The sequence below is a fragment of the Dipodomys merriami genome, unplaced genomic scaffold (genome assembly GCF_024711535.1).
Source record: "Dipodomys merriami isolate MVZ:Mamm:240054 unplaced genomic scaffold, mDipMer1.0.p SCAF_57, whole genome shotgun sequence".
Classification (NCBI taxonomy): domain Eukaryota; kingdom Metazoa; phylum Chordata; class Mammalia; order Rodentia; family Heteromyidae; genus Dipodomys; species Dipodomys merriami.
The window spans coordinates 4,650,828-4,668,949 of record NW_027206146.1 but is presented as its reverse complement, the minus strand read 5'-3'; the positions used below and the strand labels follow the sequence as shown (position 1 = coordinate 4,668,949).

Below are 18,122 nucleotides of genomic sequence, written 5' to 3'. Positions count from 1 at the left end.
CAGGGGTCAGAGGGAGGGGGAGGAGCAGGAAGGCAGCTGGTGAAGGCACACACACACACACACACACACACACATACACACACACACACACACACACCACTGCCCCTGCCCACAGACCGGCTGCGCAAGGAAGAGAAGGGGCGGCAGGAGCTGGAGAAACTGAAGCGGCGGCTGGATGGGGAGAGCTCCGAGCTTCAGGAGCAGATGCTGGAGCAGCAGCAGCGGGCGGAGGAGCTGCGCGTGCAGCTGGGCCGCAAGGAGGAGGAGCTGCAGGCGGCCCTGCTCAAGTACGTCCTCCCCCTGCCCCACCCAACACCCATGGAGGTGCCCCTGGACACCTGACCCGTGACCCGAGTCTCCAGCACTCTGGTCGTGTCCTCTGTCAGGCTGCAGTGGGGACCCCCTGACCCTTCACCCACCTCTCCAGCCTGGCGCCTCCAGATTGACCCTCTCCCTTATTTTTTTATTATTATTATTTTTTTTTTGTCAGTCATGGGGCTTGAACTCTGGGCCTGAGAACTGTCCCTCAGCTCTTCAGCTCAAGGCGAGCGCTCTACCACTTGAGCTACAGCGCCACTTCCGGTTTTCTGGTGGTTTATTGGAGATAGGAGTCTCACAGACTTTCCTGCCCAGGCTGGCTTTGAACCGCAATCCTCAGATCTCAGCCTGCTGAGTAGCTAGGATTACAGGCGTGAGCCACCAGCGCCCGGCTTGACCCCCTCCCTTATAATTGCATGCACCCACGCTTCAGTAGGAGCCCCTACTGAAGGCCAGATGGGGCACTTGTGCAGTCTGAGACGTCTTGAGGATGGGCAGGTGCAGCTCCATTTCAGAGAGGAGGAAAAGGGAAGTGCATGTGGCCTAGAACCCATGGTCTTAGGTGCAACCAGTCACCCTTTTGAGTCCATCTTAGCGGGAGCCTCGTCCTCCCCGTCCACCCAGCCCTGGTGTCTCTTGGCTGTCTCTTCTATAAAGTGGGGGCACTTGCAGGAGCCCTGCGGTTCATGAAAGAAAGCTCTTGCCCAACCCTTGGTCACGGCCTGGCCCCAGGATAAGCACCAGGTGTTTTGTGTTTTTTTGTTTTTGTTCTTTGTTTTTACCAGTCCTGGGGCTTGAACTCCAGGCCTGAACAATGTCCCTGAGCTTCTTTTGCTCAAGGCTAACACTCTACCACTTGAGCCACAGCACCACTTCCAGCTTTTTCTGTGTATGTGGTACTGAGGAATCCAACCCATGCATGCTAGGCAAGCACTCTACCACTGAGCCACCTTCCCAGCCGATCGCTGGGTGGTTTATTTTTGTTTTTGTTTTCTTTTTGGTCGGTCATGGGGCTTGAACTCTGGGCTTGGATGCTGTCCCTCAGATCTTCAGCTCAAGGCGAGTGCTCTACCACTTGGGCTACAGCACCACTTCAGGTTTTCTGGTGGTTTATTGGAGATAGGAGTCTCATGGTCTTTCCTGCCCGGGCTGGCTTTGAACCGTGATCCTCAGATCTCAGCCTCCTGAGTAGCTAGGATTACAGGCGTGAGCCACCAGCGCCCGGCTATTTTTTTTTTTATCAGAACTATTATCACCCCAGTTTTTGGCCTCTTACTATTTGTTTATCAGATAAGGTCTCAAGCTTTTCCTCCATCTTGCCTCAGACCTCGATCCTCCTACCTCAGCCTCCCAACTAGGTAGGATTACAGCAGTGTGCCCCCATAGGCACACATGGAAACACCTCCATCCTCTCTAGACCCAGAAAAACCATCTTGGCCCACCCTCTGCCTCCATGCCAACCGTGGTCCTTGTTGCCCCCTACAGGGCCGAGGAGGAGAGTGGGGCCCGGACCCAACTGGTCAAATCCCTCCGGGAGGTTCAGGCTGGCCTGGCAGAGGCCCAGGAAGACCTGGAGGCAGAGCGAGCGGCCAGGGCCAAGGCAGAGAAGCAGCGCCGAGACCTGGGCGAGGAGCTGGAGGCGCTGCGGGGCGAGCTGGAGGACACGCTGGACTCCACCAACGCACAGCAGGAGCTGCGGTGAGGCCCGGCCCCCCACTCAGGGACTAGACGCAAGGGCTCCAGGAGCAGCCTGGATGAGTCAGCTGTGTGGCCATGCTAGGACATCCTGATGGCTTGGACAAGGAGATTTAAGCAAAGATAGCCCCAATCCAGAATAGTGAGAATTTTAGTGGAGTGAAACAGGCCATTTACAGATAATAAGCCAACACCTTGAACTGAAGTCTATGGGAAAAGATCCAGGAAGGCTTCCTGAGAAGGAGCCTTTTGAGTAGGGTTTTGAGTGATGTAGGAGTTCACCCTTAAAGCCACAGTCCTTCCCCCAGCCCTACAATTTCACAATATCACCTCCCCAAACCCAAAGTCCCCTTTTCCTCTTGTCTGAAATCCTGGGCCCATTTTCTTTCCCATGATAAGCTCCAAAAGAGAGCAGGAGGTGACCGAGCTGAAGAAGGCTCTGGAAGAGGAAGCACGGGTTCACGAGGTGGCGATCCAGGAGCTGCGGCAGCGGCACGGCCAGGCGCTGGGAGAGCTGGCGGAGCAGCTGGAACAAGCCCGGAGGGTGGGTGGGCATGGAGGAGGGGCGGGGCACTGTGGGGGGGGGGGAACTCTTGGCCAGCTCCTTCATTCAGCAGCGTTGAGTTTGTGCCATGTGTCTAGATGGGCCGGGAAGGGATAGTTCTCCCTTTGGGGAGCAGCCAGTGCAAAGGCCCTGTGGCAGAAGTGTGCTGGGCTGCTGGAAGACAGGACCCAGCTCTTGGCTCACTTCCCTGCCACCACAGGGCAAAGGTGCATGGGAGAAAACCCGCCTGACCCTGGAGACTGAGGTGTCTGAGCTGCGGACGGAGCTGAGCAGCCTGCAGACTGTGCGGCAGGAAAGTGAGCAGAAGAGGCGCCGCCTGGAATCCCAGCTGCAGGAGATGCAGGGCCGGGCTGGTGATGGGGAGCGAGCCCGGGCTGAGGCTGCCGAGAAGCTGCAGCGAGCCCAGGTGAGTGGCAGGCCCCGTGTGTGTGTGTGTGTGTGTATGTATGTGTGTTGGGGGCCGGGGCGGGGGGGGGAGGCTCTGCTGTGTGACCTTGGATGAGATGCTCACCCTCTCTGGATCTCTGGGGATTCAATCCGATCACGTGGTCCCTTCCAGCTCCTATGAGTTAATAATTTGGTGAGCTTGTCCTCTAAAAACATTCCGTTTGATAGACCTTCTGATTAGTGGGCAAGAAGTGCTGTATGTATCATTTCAGCTCCACCCCCAGGCCTTTTCTTTTCTTTTTTTGGTGCCAGTCCTGCGGCTTGAACTCTGGGCCTGGGCACTGTCGCTGAGCTTCATTTTGCTCTAGGCTAGTGCTCTACCACAGCTCCACTTCTGGCTTTTTCTGCATATGTGGTACTGAGGAATCGAATCCAGGGCTTCTTGCACATTAGGCAAATACTCCACTAAGCCACATTCCCATTCCCAGTCTTCTTTTTCCTTAAAATAAGGTCTTACTAACTGTTCAGTCTGGCCTCAAACCCACAATCCTCTTAACTCCTTCCAAGTGGCTGTGATTATTGATGTGAATTACCACATCTAGTGTGCTTCCCTGCCCCCCCATCTCTCTGAGAGGTACCACTCAGAGCCTGGTGCTTGCTAGGCAGGTGCTCTCCTATTTGAGCCACAGCACTACTTCCTGCTTTTTCTGAGTAGTTTATTGGAGACAAGAGTCTCACGGACTTTCCTGCCCAGGCTGTCTTTGAACTGTGATCCTCAGATCTCAGCCTCCTGATCAGTTAGGATGACAGGCGTGAGCCTGTGCCTGGCCACGTTCACCCTTTTATTGGTTGAGATGGGAGTAAGGAGCATCACTTTTTCGCCTGTATCCTCCTGACCTCAGTCTCCCCAATAGCTGGGATTACAGGTGTGAGGCCCCAGGGTTTTCCGTCTGGATCTGGTGGATCTGCTGCACCTGGTCCCTGTCGCTGTTTCTGTACTTCCTTGTTGGGGCGGCGGCGGATGCCGTGCAACTCATGGTCAGCGGAGGCCCCGCACTCGGGGCAGCCTCCGGCCCCTTCTATGCCTGAGTGCGGGGATCTGAGACACTGGGTCAGCAGGTGGGAGCCACCTCAGTGGGCTTCATCCTCGTCCTGCCTCTGCAGGCTGAATTGGAGAACGTGTCCGGCGCACTCAGCGAGGCCGAATCTAAGGCCATCCGGCTGGCCAAGGAGCTGAGCAGCACTGAGGCCCAGCTGCACGACGCCCAGGTAACCGACTGGCCCTGCCCGCCGCCAAACCACGCCCAGTGCCCCGCCCACCGAAGTCCCGCCCACACCACCAGGGTCACGCCCAATGCCTGCCCAGCAAAGCCCCGCCTACTGCCAAGCCACGCCCAGCGAAGCCACGCCCCACACCCACCAAAGCCACGCCCAATATCTGCCCAGCAAAGACCCTCCTGCACCTGACAACCCACACCCAATACCCTGCCCACACGCCCAAACCGCGCCCAATGACACGCCCCCAAAGCCACGCCCCTCTGCCAAGCTCCACTGGGCTCTGCTCTGTCCTACTGGCCTCCGCCCCCACCCAAGCCCCACCTCCCGGCCCTGGCTCCACCCCTTGCAACCTTCCCAGTCCCGCCCACCTGCATGCTGGCCCTGCTCCACTGTGCTGAGCTGTCGCCTCCACCCACAGGAGCTGCTGCAGGAGGAAACCAGGGCTAAACTGGCTCTGGGGTCCCGCGTGCGAGCCATGGAGGCTGAGGCGGCCGGGCTGCGGGAGCAGCTGGAAGAAGAGGCGGCGGCCCGGGAGCGGGCGGGCCGGGAGCTGCAGAGCGCCCAGGCCCAGGTGGGCAGTGAACATGCCCTCAGGGATACGCGGCCCCATGCTGCTCCTCCTGAGCCCGGGCTCAGAGACGGTCCTGCTCCCACCCACTGGAGCCAGACGCCATCTTCCTGCTGTCCCTTGCCCCACCCAGCTCTCCTCTCCAGGCCCCCCCCCCACCTTGGAGGACCGTCCTCCACAGCTGACCTGCCCTCCCTGCCCACCGCCCTTCCATAGCTCCCTGCCTGCCATTAACCTTCCAACCAGACTGTGAAACCCCTTGAAGTGGAGCTCCAAAGCCAGGCGTAGTGACATACACCTGCAATTCCACCAGTTCAGGCCCAGCCTGGGCTACATAGCAAAATCTAGTCTCCAAAAAAAAATCGCCCAACCCCCAAAATAGAACAAAGTAGATCTCCACTAGAGTTAGATTAGGTGAGAGTTAGGGCCCCCCTGCACAGCCCAACGTAGAGCTATGGGGGGGCAAGCCTTCAACTAGCCAACTCCTGTGCATGCTTCAAAACCCATACTCAGATGTCTTTGTCCCTAAGAACTCTCCTGAATATTCAGAAGAGATGCTGAAGCCATGTATAGACTTGCTCTACTGGAGCCTCCATCTCCCTGGCTCAGTTTCTCCTTTAGACTGGGGAGGGACGACCTGAAGAAGGACCCCAGTGTGAGTCAGCTATGGGTGCTGACCATGGTTTGAGTCTCCCAGGGGGAGTCACAGTACATAGACCTCCACCCATGTCCACTCTGAGCAGGAGAGCCTGGGGGAGCCTGGGAAATGGGTCCCCACCAGGTCACACTTTGGTCACTTTCCCCTGACCTTCTTCCTCCTCCCCCTTCTCCCCCCCCCACCCCCCCCCCCCCCCGCCACCTCCCAAAGCTCTCAGAGTGGCGGAAACGCCAGGAAGAGGAGGCCGGGGCACTGGAGGCAGGGGAGGAGGCCAGGCGCCGGGCCACCAGGGAGGCTGAGACCCTGGCTCAACGCCTGGCAGAGAAGACCGAGGCAGCTGAGCGCCTGGAGCGGGGCCGCCGCCGGCTGCAGCAGGAGCTGGACGACGCCATCATGGATTTGGAGCAGCAGCGGCAGCTCGTGAGCTCACTGGAGAAGAAGCAGCGCAAGTTCGACCAGGTGTGTGCCTTGGTTTACCCAGCTAGGAGCTGGCTCAGCCAATTCCCCCTCCCCCTACCGCCATAGGGGTCGTGATGTTGTGGCGTCACCTGTGGTGGTGGAGGAGAAGGAGGCTGGCTGCTGCTTCCCCTGGGCCCCCGAAAGTAGGCCGCCCTGTGTGCCCTGGTTTACGCTTCCCTCTTGCTTTGGAGGTGTCCTCATTTGGATTGCTGTGGTCCCCCCAGGGTGCCATGAGCAGCCGAGGAAATAGCACATCTCTCTTGTACCCTTGCTCATTCGCTGGGTTCCTTGGGGAACTTGTGTTTCCCATCTTAGCCTCGCTTTACCCATCTGGGAAGTTGGCATGCTGCCACGTAATGGACCAGCCCTGAGGATGAGTTAAGAGAGAATCAGCAGCATGTGTGAGTCAGCTCTCCCTTACTGTTGGCAAATGCCTGAGGGGATCGGCATAGATGCAGAAAAGGTTGGGACGAGGTATGCACTGCACATCTATAATCCCAGCTTCTAAGGAATGTGGAGATGGGAGGATTGTGACTGAGGCCAGGATGAGCAGAGTATTCACAAGATCCCATCTCAGTTGCTGGGTATGGGGGTGGGTGCCTGTTATTTTAGATATGGGGGTGGAGTGGAGGAAGCATATAAATAGGAGGATTGCTGTCCAGGCTGGTGTGGGCAAAAACCAAGATTCTATTGGAAAAAAAGGAATGGGATCATGTGTCAAGTGGTAGACAAGCATAAGGCCCTGAGTTCAAACCCCACGAAGTACCAATAGATGTGTGTGTGTGTGTGTGTGTGTGTGTGTGTGTGTGTGTGTGTGTGTGTACATGTGCATGTACATTTAGCACCACCCAAAGTGGAAGAAAGATCTCTGCAGGGTGAATGGTCCAAAGGACTAGTAGGTTTCATTCATCTGGGAACCGATCTGGCTTGCTATGTCACCAGGGCTGTCATCCTGTCAGGTTCCTATGTCTCTCTCTGTCTCTGTGTTTCTGTCTCTCCTTGCCCTATTCCTGGGACCCACCTAACCTGCCCCCCCCCCCAGCTCCTGGCAGAGGAAAAGGCCGCGGTGCTGCGGGCGGTGGAGGATCGAGAGCGTGTGGAGGCCGAGGGCCGGGAGCGCGAGGCCCGGGCTCTGTCTCTGACTCGGGCTCTGGAGGAGGAGCAGGAGGCGCGGGAGGAGCTAGAGCGGCAGAATCGGGCTCTGCGGGCTGAGCTGGAGGCGTTGCTGGGTAGCAAGGACGATGTGGGCAAGAATGTGAGTGACTCCCATTCCCCAGACACCAGGGTTTATGTGTGGGGGAGGTGTGGACACATGTGCTTGAGAAGAACACGGTGTGTATGTCGTCCACAAGCACCAATTGCTCTCACTTCGATTCATTTCCACACACCATTCCCACAGATGTAGCCACAGAAAAAGTGAGCTCACACTGGGAAATCAGGAAACTCAGAGGAAGTAAGCCATCATGAGCAAGAGTCAGCTGATGTAGCGCATGCTCAGACTAGACTCACCAGCTTTAGATGATTGATTTACAAGTTCAAAAGCCCTTATCTAGCCAGGCGTAGGTGGCTCATGCCTGTAATCCCAGCTACTCAGGAGGCTGAGATCTGAGGATCACAGTTCAAAGCCAGCCCGGGCAGGAAAGTCCATGAAACTCTTATCTCCAATAAACCACTAGAAAACCAGAAGTGGCACTGTGGCTCTAGTGGTAGAGCACTCGCCTAGAGCTGAAGAGCTGAGGGATAGCGCCCAAGTCCAGAGTTCAAGTCCCATGACTGACAAAAAAAAAAAAAAAAAAGCCAGAACTGTAGCTGTAGCTCAAGTGGTAGAACGCCAGCCTGAGTGAAAAAGCTAAGGGACAACACCCAGGCCCCTAAGTTCAAGGCTCAGTAAGGGCACACAAAAAGACCCTGAGGGCTTGAGATCAGAATACTAAAATTCTGAGATTTCTGGAGGTATGGCTCAAGTTGTAGGGGAAAAAAAGTAATTTTGGGTTTTTGTTTTTTTCTTGATGATGGATTTACCTGTACAATGCAGACTTTTGTGAGCTGTTTTAGGATGATTAAGGATGAGACACACTGAAGAACAGGCACCTGAGCTTGCTGCCTCCCCTCTTCCTAGGGGCACCCCCTGCCCCCCTCCCCCCCTCACTGTCCCCGCCCCTCCCCACCAGGTGCATGAGCTGGAGCGCACCTGCAGGGTGGCGGAGCAAGCGGCCAGCGACCTGCGGACGCAGGTGACAGAGCTAGAGGATGAGCTGACGGCCGCTGAGGATGCCAAGCTGCGCCTGGAGGTGACTGTGCAGGCCCTCAGAGCCCAGCATGAACGCGACCTGCAGGGCCGGGATGAGGCCAGTGAGGAGAGGCGGAGGCATCTGGCCAAGCAGGTACAGTCGGGAGGGCCCAGCGGCCCAGCAGCTCAGCAGCCCAGACACAGAGGGACAGCGGGTGGCGGGCATCTATTAGATCCCACTCCATGGGCAGCCATGCTCCTGCCTTAGAACCATCTTCCTCCGAGCCACCCCTCCACCAGGGAGCTCTTCGTGCATTTGGCTCATCCACCACCCACCACATGAAGACATCACCACTGACCGACCCTACTCCTCCATCATCCACTTTCCCCTTCCAGCTGTCAACCCAAAGACCTGGGGCCAAGCATGATGGTGTGCACCTGTAGGTAGTCCCAACTGCTCAGGAGGTAGAGGCAGGATGGAGGATTTGAGGCCAGCCCCGGCAAATTTAAACAAGACTCTGGTTCACACATAAAATAAGCTGGGTGCCTGTGGCTCACACCTGTAATCTTAGCTACTCAGGAAGCTGAGATCTGAGGATCACGGTTCAAAGACAGCCCAGGCAGGAAAGTTCATGAGACTCTTATCTCCAATAAGCCACCAGAAAACCAGAAGTGATGCTGTGGCTTAAGTGGTAGAGTATTTGCCTTGACCTGAAGAGCTCAAGGACAGCACTCAGGCCAAGAGTTCAAGCCCCATAACTGACAAAAACAGCAAAAAGCAGGGCTGGAGGCATGGTTCAAGTGGCAGAGCAAGAGATCCTGGTATCAGCAAATTGATAAGCACATAAAATCCAAAGAGTTGAGGCTATGGGTCCAAAGGGAGAGCACTTACCTTGCATGCACGTGGCCCTGGGTTCCATCCCCAGCACAGCAGAAATAAAACTGTGTGTTTTGTGCCAGCAGTCTCCCCTATTTTTCCACTCTCAGCCCTTCATACCCTGAGACCAACCACTGCCCCCCTGTCACTCCTTACCCCATCCTTACGCTTGTGTCTGCATTTGCTACTGCCTCCTTTACCCCAGGCCTCCCTCTGTGCTGAGCTTTTGGTGCTAAGTTGCTGAGGGGCTGGGGGAGGGTCCCCAAGTGTCCTCTAGGGACCCCTCATGAAAGGTGCAGAGGTGGCTCTGAGTACCTTAAAGACCCTTCTGGGGCCTGGTGGGGAGCAGCCTGTGGGGGGGGGTGCAGGACCTCAGGAGGGCAGGGAGAGGAAATGACCAGGTGCCCCAAGGCCTGGGATGTCAGGATGCTCCTGTCTCTCCTGGACCCCTTGGCCTAGACCTGTCTGGGGTTCTGGGGAGCTTCTGGAGTTGTGTGCCAATGGAGTGGGGAGAGATGGGAAACTGGGAGGGAGGCTCGAGCAAGAAGACTGGAGGGTATGGGGTGGGGAGGAAAGGAAAGGCAGGGGCTTGGGGTAGACCCTGGGGGTCCGGGAACCCCATCCCATGACTGGGCCTCTCCCCCAGCTGCGGGACGCCGAAGTGGAACGGGACGAGGAGCGGAAGCAGCGGGCCCTGGCCGTGGCTGCGCGCAAGAAACTGGAAGCGGAGCTGGAGGAGCTGAAGGCGCAGACAGCGGCCGCGGGGCAGAGCAAGGAGGAGGCGGTGAAGCAGCTGCGAAAGATGCAGGCAAGGAAGGGGCTCCGTTGGGTGGGGGGCTCCTAGCGGGAGAGAACCACATCTCCCCCCTCAGACACTCTGAGACTAGTTACAGGGCCTCATCCACCTGTCAGATCTAGCCAGCACCTTGGTCAGCTCCCTATCACAAATCCTCATTCCATTCGTTCTCTTGGCACTTCCCAGCTGCTTTGTTTCAAGTGCTGCAGTTTGATGTCCTGGCTCGTGGCATTTGTCATCAGGGGTTAGTGGGGTGGGAGTGGGGGTCACGCCGTCCCAGGAGAGACCAGGCCTGGGCTCTGGACACCACAGGCCCTCCTGACAGAAGAAGGAATCCTAAGCCAAGACACTAAAGGAGGTAGAGGCCGGCGGGGTTTTATTCAGCAAGTGAGCAGGAATCAAAGACCTACTGCAGGGCTGCAAGTGCAGCCCCATGTGGGCGTGGCCAGAAAATGGGCGTGGCCATACAGTGGTTGGGTGGTGCTTCTGGTGGGCGTGGCCTTCCGTGGAGCACTTGCCTACCAAGCATGAATTCAACCCCAGTGCCAATGGGCTGCCTCTCAGCGAGGGTGAGACCCGGGCTGCACGCCCCTAGTGAAGTTTCTGATAGTGCTGTCCTTAGTTCCTGTCTCTAAGTTAAGTCCCATTTCCCCTAGTCTATCCCTTCTCAATGTCACGTCATCTTTAATACGGAAATTGCTTACAGGCTTGTTTTGGACTTCTTTCCCCTTTAATCTGAGAATGACAGTTATACCCTGTTGTTGGGATTTTCTGTGAGACAAGGCCAAGTTTACCCACCACGCCCTCCATTCTGTGCAGGCCCAGATGAAGGAGCTGTGGCGGGAGGTGGAGGAAACCCGCAGCTCCCGGGAGGAGATCTTTGCCCAGAACCGGGAGAGTGAGAAGCGCCTCAAGGGGCTGGAAGCGGAAGTGCTGCGCCTGCAGGAGGTGAAGCTAGGAACTGGTGGTCCTGGGTGGGGATGTGGGCAGGGCTGACTTGGAGTCCTGGGAGGGATGTGGGCGGGGCTTACCAGTGGTCCTGGGTGGATTATCCTCCATTAAAGCCCAGGGACCACACCTGTGGGGCAGAGCTGAGCGATGTGAGAGGGAGGGCCAGGTAGGGGTAAGGCCAGTGTCCAGAGAGCTCCCCACGACTTGGCCCACCACTGACCATGCTTGACCACTGACCCTGTCACCGCAGGAACTGGCAGCCTCAGACCGTGCCCGGCGACAGGCCCAACAGGACCGCGATGAGATGGCAGATGAGGTGGCCAATGGCAACCTCAGCAAGTGAGTGGCACCAGGACGGCAGCCTGGCACCCGCCCTGACCTTCTTGCCCTCACCCCCCCCCTTCGGCTCTTCCTAGGGCAGCCATCCTTGAGGAGAAGCGGCAGCTTGAGGGGCGCCTGGGGCAGATGGAGGAGGAGCTGGAGGAGGAGCAGAGCAACGCCGAGCTACTGGGTGACCGCTACCGCAAGCTACTCCTGCAGGTGACCGTGGCTGCCACCCCCATCACACTCCCCTCCCCCCACAATGTGATAACCCCGAAATAGACTCATTCACAGTCAGAGGCAGGAGCTACAGCACTTAAACAGGCTTGTGATCATCTTGTGAATGTATTAAAATAGGGGTAACACCGTAAAATGGTTAAAACCTGTGCCTGGAGCATTATCCGGTGATGTCAAACCACAAGCCCATGTTGCCTGGGCCTTTTGTATCCGGCAGTCCATGTGATTACACCCAGCAGTTGCCAGCCTGCTTGCTTCTGGGGGAGGCCCGGCTTTGCCACCTTCTTCCTCTGAGTCTGCCTTTCCCCACCTGCTCCAGGTGGAGTCCCTCACCACAGAGCTGTCTGCTGAGCGCAGCTTCTCAGCCAAGGCTGAGAGTGGACGACAGCAGCTAGAGAGACAGATGCAGGAGCTACGGGGACGCCTGGGTGAGGAGGACGCAGGGGCCCGGGCACGCCAGAAGATGGTGATCGCTGCCCTTGAATCCAAGCTGGCTCAGGCAGAAGAGCAGCTGGAACAGGAGAGCAGGTCAGTGGAGAGAGAGTGTGCTTTTGGGCTGCATGGACCTGCCGTCCTGCTGACAGTACCAGCTATGTAAGAATGAATGGAGCAGTTAGCTAGAGCTGTGTAACAAAAAGTACCTAAGCCTCAGTGACTTAAAGCACTACTTATTACTGCTTCTGAGTTTGGGGCTGACTGGTAGGTTCTCTTGAGCTGTGCTCAGGAATAGGTAAACTAGGCCTTATTCCAGAACAACTAAGCTAACATGTGGCTCTCATCCCCAGCAGGCTAGCCAGGGAGTGGTTGTGTGGCAAACTCAAAGTCCAGCAAGTGAGGGAAAGAGGAAAAGGTTCTTTTTTTTTCTTTTTTTTGGGGGGGTCCGGTCGTTGGGCCTGAACTCTGGGTCTGGGCGCTGTCCCTCAGCTCTTCAGCTCAAGGCTAGCGCTCTACCACTTGAGCCACAGTGCCAACTTCCGGCTTTTTTCTTTTTGCTTATGTGGTGCTGAGGAATTGAACCCAGGGCCTCATGCATGCAAGGCAAGTGCTCTACCACTGAGCCACCTTTTCAGCCCAGGAAAATGTTCTTTTTTTTTTTAATTTAATTTTATTTTATTTGTGAACATACTGTACAGAGGAGTTACAATTACATGGGCAGGATAATGCGTACATTTCTTACCAAGCATTGCAGCCTCCTCCTTTGTTTACCCTTCAGGAAAATGTTCTTGAGGTCTATACAGAATCACTTCTTCCATAGTCTATTTGAACTGAGCAGGTTATATTAGGAGCTCAGGTTAAAAAGCATGGGGAAAACCATTACCCCTTGACAGGAGCCAAAGATGAGAGCACTTGGGAACAAGTGAGATTTGGGGACACTTTTTTCCCCCCTCAATCCACCACAAAGCAAAATTTCTTACTTCTAAGATAGATAATAAAATTTGGAAGCCAGGTGCCAGTGGCTCACACCTGTAATCCCACTGAGATCTGAGGATGGAGGTTCAAAGCCAGCCCTGGCAGGAAAATCCATGAGACTCTTATCTCCAATTAACCACCAGAAATCTGGAAGTGGCACTGTGGCTCAAGTGGTAAAGCACCAGACTTGAGTAAGAGATCAGGGACAGCGCCCAGGCCCAGAATTCAAACTCCACAACCGACAAAAAAAAAAATAGCTGGGCACTGGTGGCTCATGCCTGTAATCCTAGCTACTCAGGAGGCTGAGATCTGAGGATAGCAGTTCAAAGCCAGCCTGAGCAGGAAAGTCTGTGAGACTCTTATCTCTAATAAACCACTAGAAAAACAGAAGTGGCACTGTGGCTGAAGTGGTAGAGCACTCACCTTGAGCTGAAGATCACAAGGACAGTGCCAAGCCCAGAGTTCAAGCCCCATGACCAACAACAACAACAACAAAAAGTTGGAGCCAGGGGCTGGGAAGGTGGCTCAGTGGTAGAGCCTTGCATGCATGAGGCCCTAGGTTCGATTCCTCAGCACCACATAAACGGGGGAAAAAAAGTCAGAAGTGGTGCTGTGGCTCAGGTGGTAGAATGCTAGCCTTGAGCTGAAGAGCTGAGGGACAGCGCCCAGGCCCAGAGTTCAAGCCCCACAACCAGACCCCCCCCCAAAAAAAAAAGTTGGAGCCACACAACTCAAAGAGGTTAAGGCTCTGAGTCAGTATTTCCTTCATGGTCACAAAATGGCTGTACATCCCCATTCAGAGCCAGGAAGTAGCAGCACTATAGAGTCTCCATCTTCAGTCAGTGGGATAACCTGGCCCATTCCCATAGCATGCACAGTGAAGAAGTACTGTAATAAAGCTAACAGAATATATTGAGAAACCTATACATCGTCTCTCTCCAATACACAAGATTCCCTTATTCTCTGTACAAGTCAACAGTTGTAGTTACCATAGTAGGAGTAGTTCTCATATGCTGAGGACTCGCTGTATCAGAGGCTGGGCTACCTGGGCTTAGGGCTGTGATATCCCCTCAGTGGGAGAAGGGCCTTTGTGCCTATCTTTGATATAGGAAGACAGAATACATATTTACTCCAAAGGTCATAATTGTCATAGTAGGAGGAAAGGATGCAAGGAAGACCTAGTGCCAGCATCTAATAGCTCTGGGGTGGGAAATGGGGCACAGGCTGGTTCCCAGAACAGAAGCGTCACAGCAAGATGGAGGGGCCATGCCCATGGGCCTCCCCCTGAGCCTCCCTCCCCCACTCCCATCCTCCAATAGAGAGCGGATCCTCTCTGGCAAGCTGGTCCGAAGGGCTGAGAAGCGGCTGAAGGAGGTGGTTCTCCAGGTGGAGGAGGAGAGGAGGGTGGCCGACCAGCTCCGGGACCAGGTAAGCCGCTGTGGCCACTGACCGGAGACATGCAGCTACCATCACAGGAAGTATCAGGAGAGGCCCAACTCAGGGGAAGAAAGTGACATATGGGGAGGATCAGATGCCATGTGTTTAGCAGGAATGGGGTGGAGTTGGCAGGTGATCAAATCCCAGAACTGTCTGCCTGGCCCAGTCCATGTGTCCTTAAAAGCTCAGCTCCGCTTTGTTCGAATCTCAGGGCCTCATGCATGCAAGGCATGCGCTCTACCACTGAGCCACCTTCCCAGCCCCTGGCTCCAGATCAAATCACTGTGCCCTTAAAAGCTCAGCTTCACTTTGTTAACTATTCATTCCTAAAATTACCGAGCTGGGAAAGGGCTTGGCCAACATATTCATAAGCAAAGATAAAGATAGATTGTGTCCAGGACAATGAGTGAGACCAGGGAAGGAAGATAGAGGCAAGAATAGAGGAGCTTCTTTAGATTGGGGACAGTTAAGTGCAACAGCCCTGGGAAACCAAAATGAATTCCAGGGGCTGGGAATGTGGTTTGGTGGTAGAGTGCTTGCCTAGCATGCATGAAGCCCTGGTTCCATTCCTCAGTACCACAGACACAGAAAAAGCCTGAAGTAGTGATGTGGCTCAAGTGGTAGAGAGCTAGCCTTGAGCCTAAGAAGCTCAAGGATAGTGTCCAGGCCCTGAGTTCAAGTCCCAGGACTGGCAAAAATAAAAAAATAAAAAGAATTCGATCATTTCAGAGCAAAAAACAAAGCTGTATGGCCGGAGAGAAGAAAGAGGGTAGGGAGTGATGGGAATTAAATTAGATCACAAGTTCACTTCCAGAAAAGGGATGGAAGGATCTGGAAGGGGATCTTGATGAAGCTGGCCAGTGGGCTTAAGAGCTAGGCCTGAGCACCAGGCTGAGGACTGGGGTCTTACCCCTGTGATGTGGGGGAGCCTTGGCGGGCTAGGGCCAGCCCTGGGTGAGGGGAGACCCCTCCGAGAGACAGAAGGGCTGGAAGCAGCATGAGGCTTTCAGGTGGCAGAGAAGAGATTGCAGGAGGCAGGGCCCGGGGGGGGGGGACAGGGGCTGGAGGGGGTGCGGGAGTCCCCAGCATGTGACCCGGCTCCCGCCCTCCCGCAAGCTGGAGAAGGGGAACCTCCGGGTGAAGCAGCTGAAGCGGCAGCTGGAGGAGGCGGAGGAGGAGGCGTCCCGCGCGCAGGCCGGTCGCCGGCGGCTCCAGCGGGAGCTGGAGGACGTCACCGAGTCGGCGGAGTCCATGAACCGCGAGGTGACCACACTCAGGAACCGGCTCCGGTGCGTGCTCGGCCACGGCGGGAGGGCTGGGCGGGAGGCGGGGCTCCGGGCACAGGGGGTGGGGCTCCGGGCACAGGGGGCGGGGCTCCGGGCACGGGGCTCCGAGGTGCAGGAAGGGGGGGGGGGGGGGCTCAGGGGCGGAGCTCAGCGGCAGGAGGCGGGGCTCCGGGGCAGGGGCCGGCCGCGAGGGCGAGGCCAGACCCTTAGTGAGCCCATCAATTCCGCCCTCGCCTTCTCCCCCTCTCCTGCCCGCCCTCTGTCGTCCTGCCTGCCCTCCTCCTCTGCTCTGCTTCTGTCCATCCTGTTGCTGGCTCCCGGGCCTCCTCCATCTGTCCGTACCCCATCATTCCTCATGCCCTTCTCTGCCCCCCCCCTCTGCCCCCTAACTCCTCTCTACGCCCCCCCCCACCTCTGTCCCGTCCCCTCTCAACCTACAGGCGGGGCCCGCTCACTTTCACCACGCGCACCGTGCGGCAAGTCTTCCGCCTGGAGGAGGGCGTGGCTTCCGACGAGGAGGCGGAGGGGGCGGAGCCAGGCCAGGAGGCCCCGCCCCAGGCCCCGGAGGCCCCGCCCCAGTGACCCGCGCCGCCCTCGTCCCTGCCCCTCACAGCCTCTCTGCCCTGCTGTTTGGAGACGAAGGCCTCTGGCACTTCGTGGCGCTGACCGACCCCTCCACCCAGACCCCGGACCGGGCGGGGCGGAGCCGGGGCGGGCGCTGGTCTGGAGGGAGGCGGGGCGGCTGGCTCGAGCTCAGCCCGCTGACCTTTCTCAACTGCCCCGGACTCCCCAGATCTCTCCGACCCCCTTTCAGGCCATCTTGTGGTCGCAGGCTGGGGTGTCTCCCCCTCCCAGCTAGTGGGGGCGCACTAGCGGAAATAAACTGCACCCTCCAACCGGACAGCTGTGACCCTTCATGCAGAGTGCGGGGGGGCGGGGGGGAAGACGGGCATGACTTCAACCTGAGGACGGGTTCCAATCCCGCTTCCACAGACCCCGCAGTGGGAACACTCCGTGGGGTACAACCCCTTAAACGTAGTGATTTTGCTACCCTGTAATCCCAGCTACTCAGAAGACTGGGGTCTGAGGATGGAGGTTCGAAGCCAGCCTGGGCAGTAAAGCCCATAGGCTTTTGGGGGGGAGGGGGGGTTCCGGTCGTGGGGCCTGAACTCTGGGCCTGGGCGCTGTCCCTCAGCTCTTCAGCTCAAGGCTAGCGCTCTACCACTTGAGCCACAGCACCACTTCCGACTTTTTTTCTTTTTGCATATGTGGTGCTGAGGAATCGAACCCAGGGCCTCAGGCATGCAAGGCAAGCGCTCTACCACTGAGCCACCTTCCCAGCCCCCATAGGCGTTTGTTGTTGTTGTTCCCTCCATCCTGGGAATTGAACTCAGGGCCTGAGCACTGTCCCTGAGCGTTTTGTGGTCAAGGCTGGCGCTCTACCACTTGAGCCTCAGCTCCACTTCCGGTTTTAGGTTAATTGGAAACAAGCGTCCCACAGACTTTTCCCTGGGCTGGCTTTGAACCGGGATCTTCAGATCTCAGCCTCCTCGGTAGCTGGGATAACAGGCGTGAATCCCGCTTCCTAAAACTCATCTCCAACCCTGAGTAAAAGCCTTGTGAGAACCAAGACCGGGAGCTCAAACCTGATTACGGGTGCACACGCACGCGCACACACGCACAAGCGCGCCACACGCACGCGCACACACACGCATGCACGCACGCGCAGCGGCTTCCAGCACCTGGGACAGCTCCAGCCGCCCCGGTCGCGCATTGGCTCTAACCGAAGCGCCTCTGCGATCGCGGGGCCACGCGGCCCCCGGGTCTGCGCCCGTACCTCCGTGGGACCCCAGGCGGACCCCGGCTCCGCAGACACACGAGGCGCTTGTTAAATGAAAAGGAAACGTTTATTCGGATGGGGAGTGGAGGGGCGGGGTGGGGGTGGGGAAGGGGGCATGACACTTTTTCTCTGGGGAGGGGTGACATGCGGCAGCTTCTGCGATCGGGCGGTTCATGCACCCTGGGGGGGCGTGGGGGAGGCGCGGGAGAGGGGCCTGCTCACCCCTCCCCCCCTGCCCTACGGGTGGGCTGAGAAGACCCGCCGTTAGCACCAGAGTTGGACGATTTGGAGACCTCCCCTCCCCACACTGACTCCGGACCCCGCCCCCGTCCCTGAGAGCGCCCCGCCCCCTCCCCCAGGCGGGCCCGCCCCGCCCCGCCCCGCCCCCGTCGGAGGGCGGAGGAACTTATTGCTGAGTATGCGCGCGCGTGTGTGCTGGGGAGGGGGAGCCGCTGAGCTCAGGAAGCCCCCCCCCCCCGCCAATCCCGCCCCCCCCATCGCCCGCCCCCCGCCCCGTGTCCGTGCGTTCCCGGAGCGCAGGAGGGGCGCGACATGCGTGTGGGGGGGCGCGTCATGCAGCGCATGCGTGCAGTTGCAGGCACCCTGGCGGCCGGGGAGAAAAGGGGGAGCCGGGACTTGGAAAGAGTCCCTCTAGCTCGTTCTCCCTCCCCTCATCCCACACTGTGTTGACTTGGGGAACAAGGACAATGATTGGGGTTCGTTGGGGTTTTTTTTGTTTTTTAAGCTGAACTAAAAAGCTGGGTACGTGGTGGACTGGGGAGCAGGGGGGGACGCGGGGAAGAGGTCAG

At 57.3% G+C, this 18,122-nt stretch overlaps 1 protein-coding gene across 6 annotated transcripts in view; it reads left to right on the top strand.

Annotated features, from left to right (window-relative positions):
• The window catches only part of Myh14 (myosin heavy chain 14), a 52,016-nt gene extending 35,642 nt beyond the window's left edge, over positions 1-16,374 (top strand). For all 6 annotated transcript variants that reach the window (XM_070000907.1, XM_070000908.1, XM_070000909.1 and 3 more), the window contains 17 exons: positions 116-287; positions 1,804-2,016; positions 2,413-2,557; positions 2,778-2,984; positions 4,130-4,234; positions 4,662-4,814; positions 5,680-5,928; positions 6,971-7,183; positions 8,100-8,312; positions 9,682-9,843; positions 10,651-10,779; positions 11,033-11,121; positions 11,199-11,322; positions 11,660-11,868; positions 14,070-14,178; positions 15,304-15,476; positions 15,914-16,374. In XM_070000907.1, coding sequence (XP_069857008.1) covers positions 116-287; positions 1,804-2,016; positions 2,413-2,557; positions 2,778-2,984; positions 4,130-4,234; positions 4,662-4,814; positions 5,680-5,928; positions 6,971-7,183; positions 8,100-8,312; positions 9,682-9,843; positions 10,651-10,779; positions 11,033-11,121; positions 11,199-11,322; positions 11,660-11,868; positions 14,070-14,178; positions 15,304-15,476; positions 15,914-16,055 — 2,807 coding nt within the window. In that variant the 3' untranslated portion in view covers positions 16,056-16,374. The remainder of the gene's footprint in view (positions 1-115; positions 288-1,803; positions 2,017-2,412; positions 2,558-2,777; positions 2,985-4,129; positions 4,235-4,661; positions 4,815-5,679; positions 5,929-6,970; positions 7,184-8,099; positions 8,313-9,681; positions 9,844-10,650; positions 10,780-11,032; positions 11,122-11,198; positions 11,323-11,659; positions 11,869-14,069; positions 14,179-15,303; positions 15,477-15,913) is intronic.
• Positions 16,375-18,122: the final 1,748 nt, after the last annotated feature.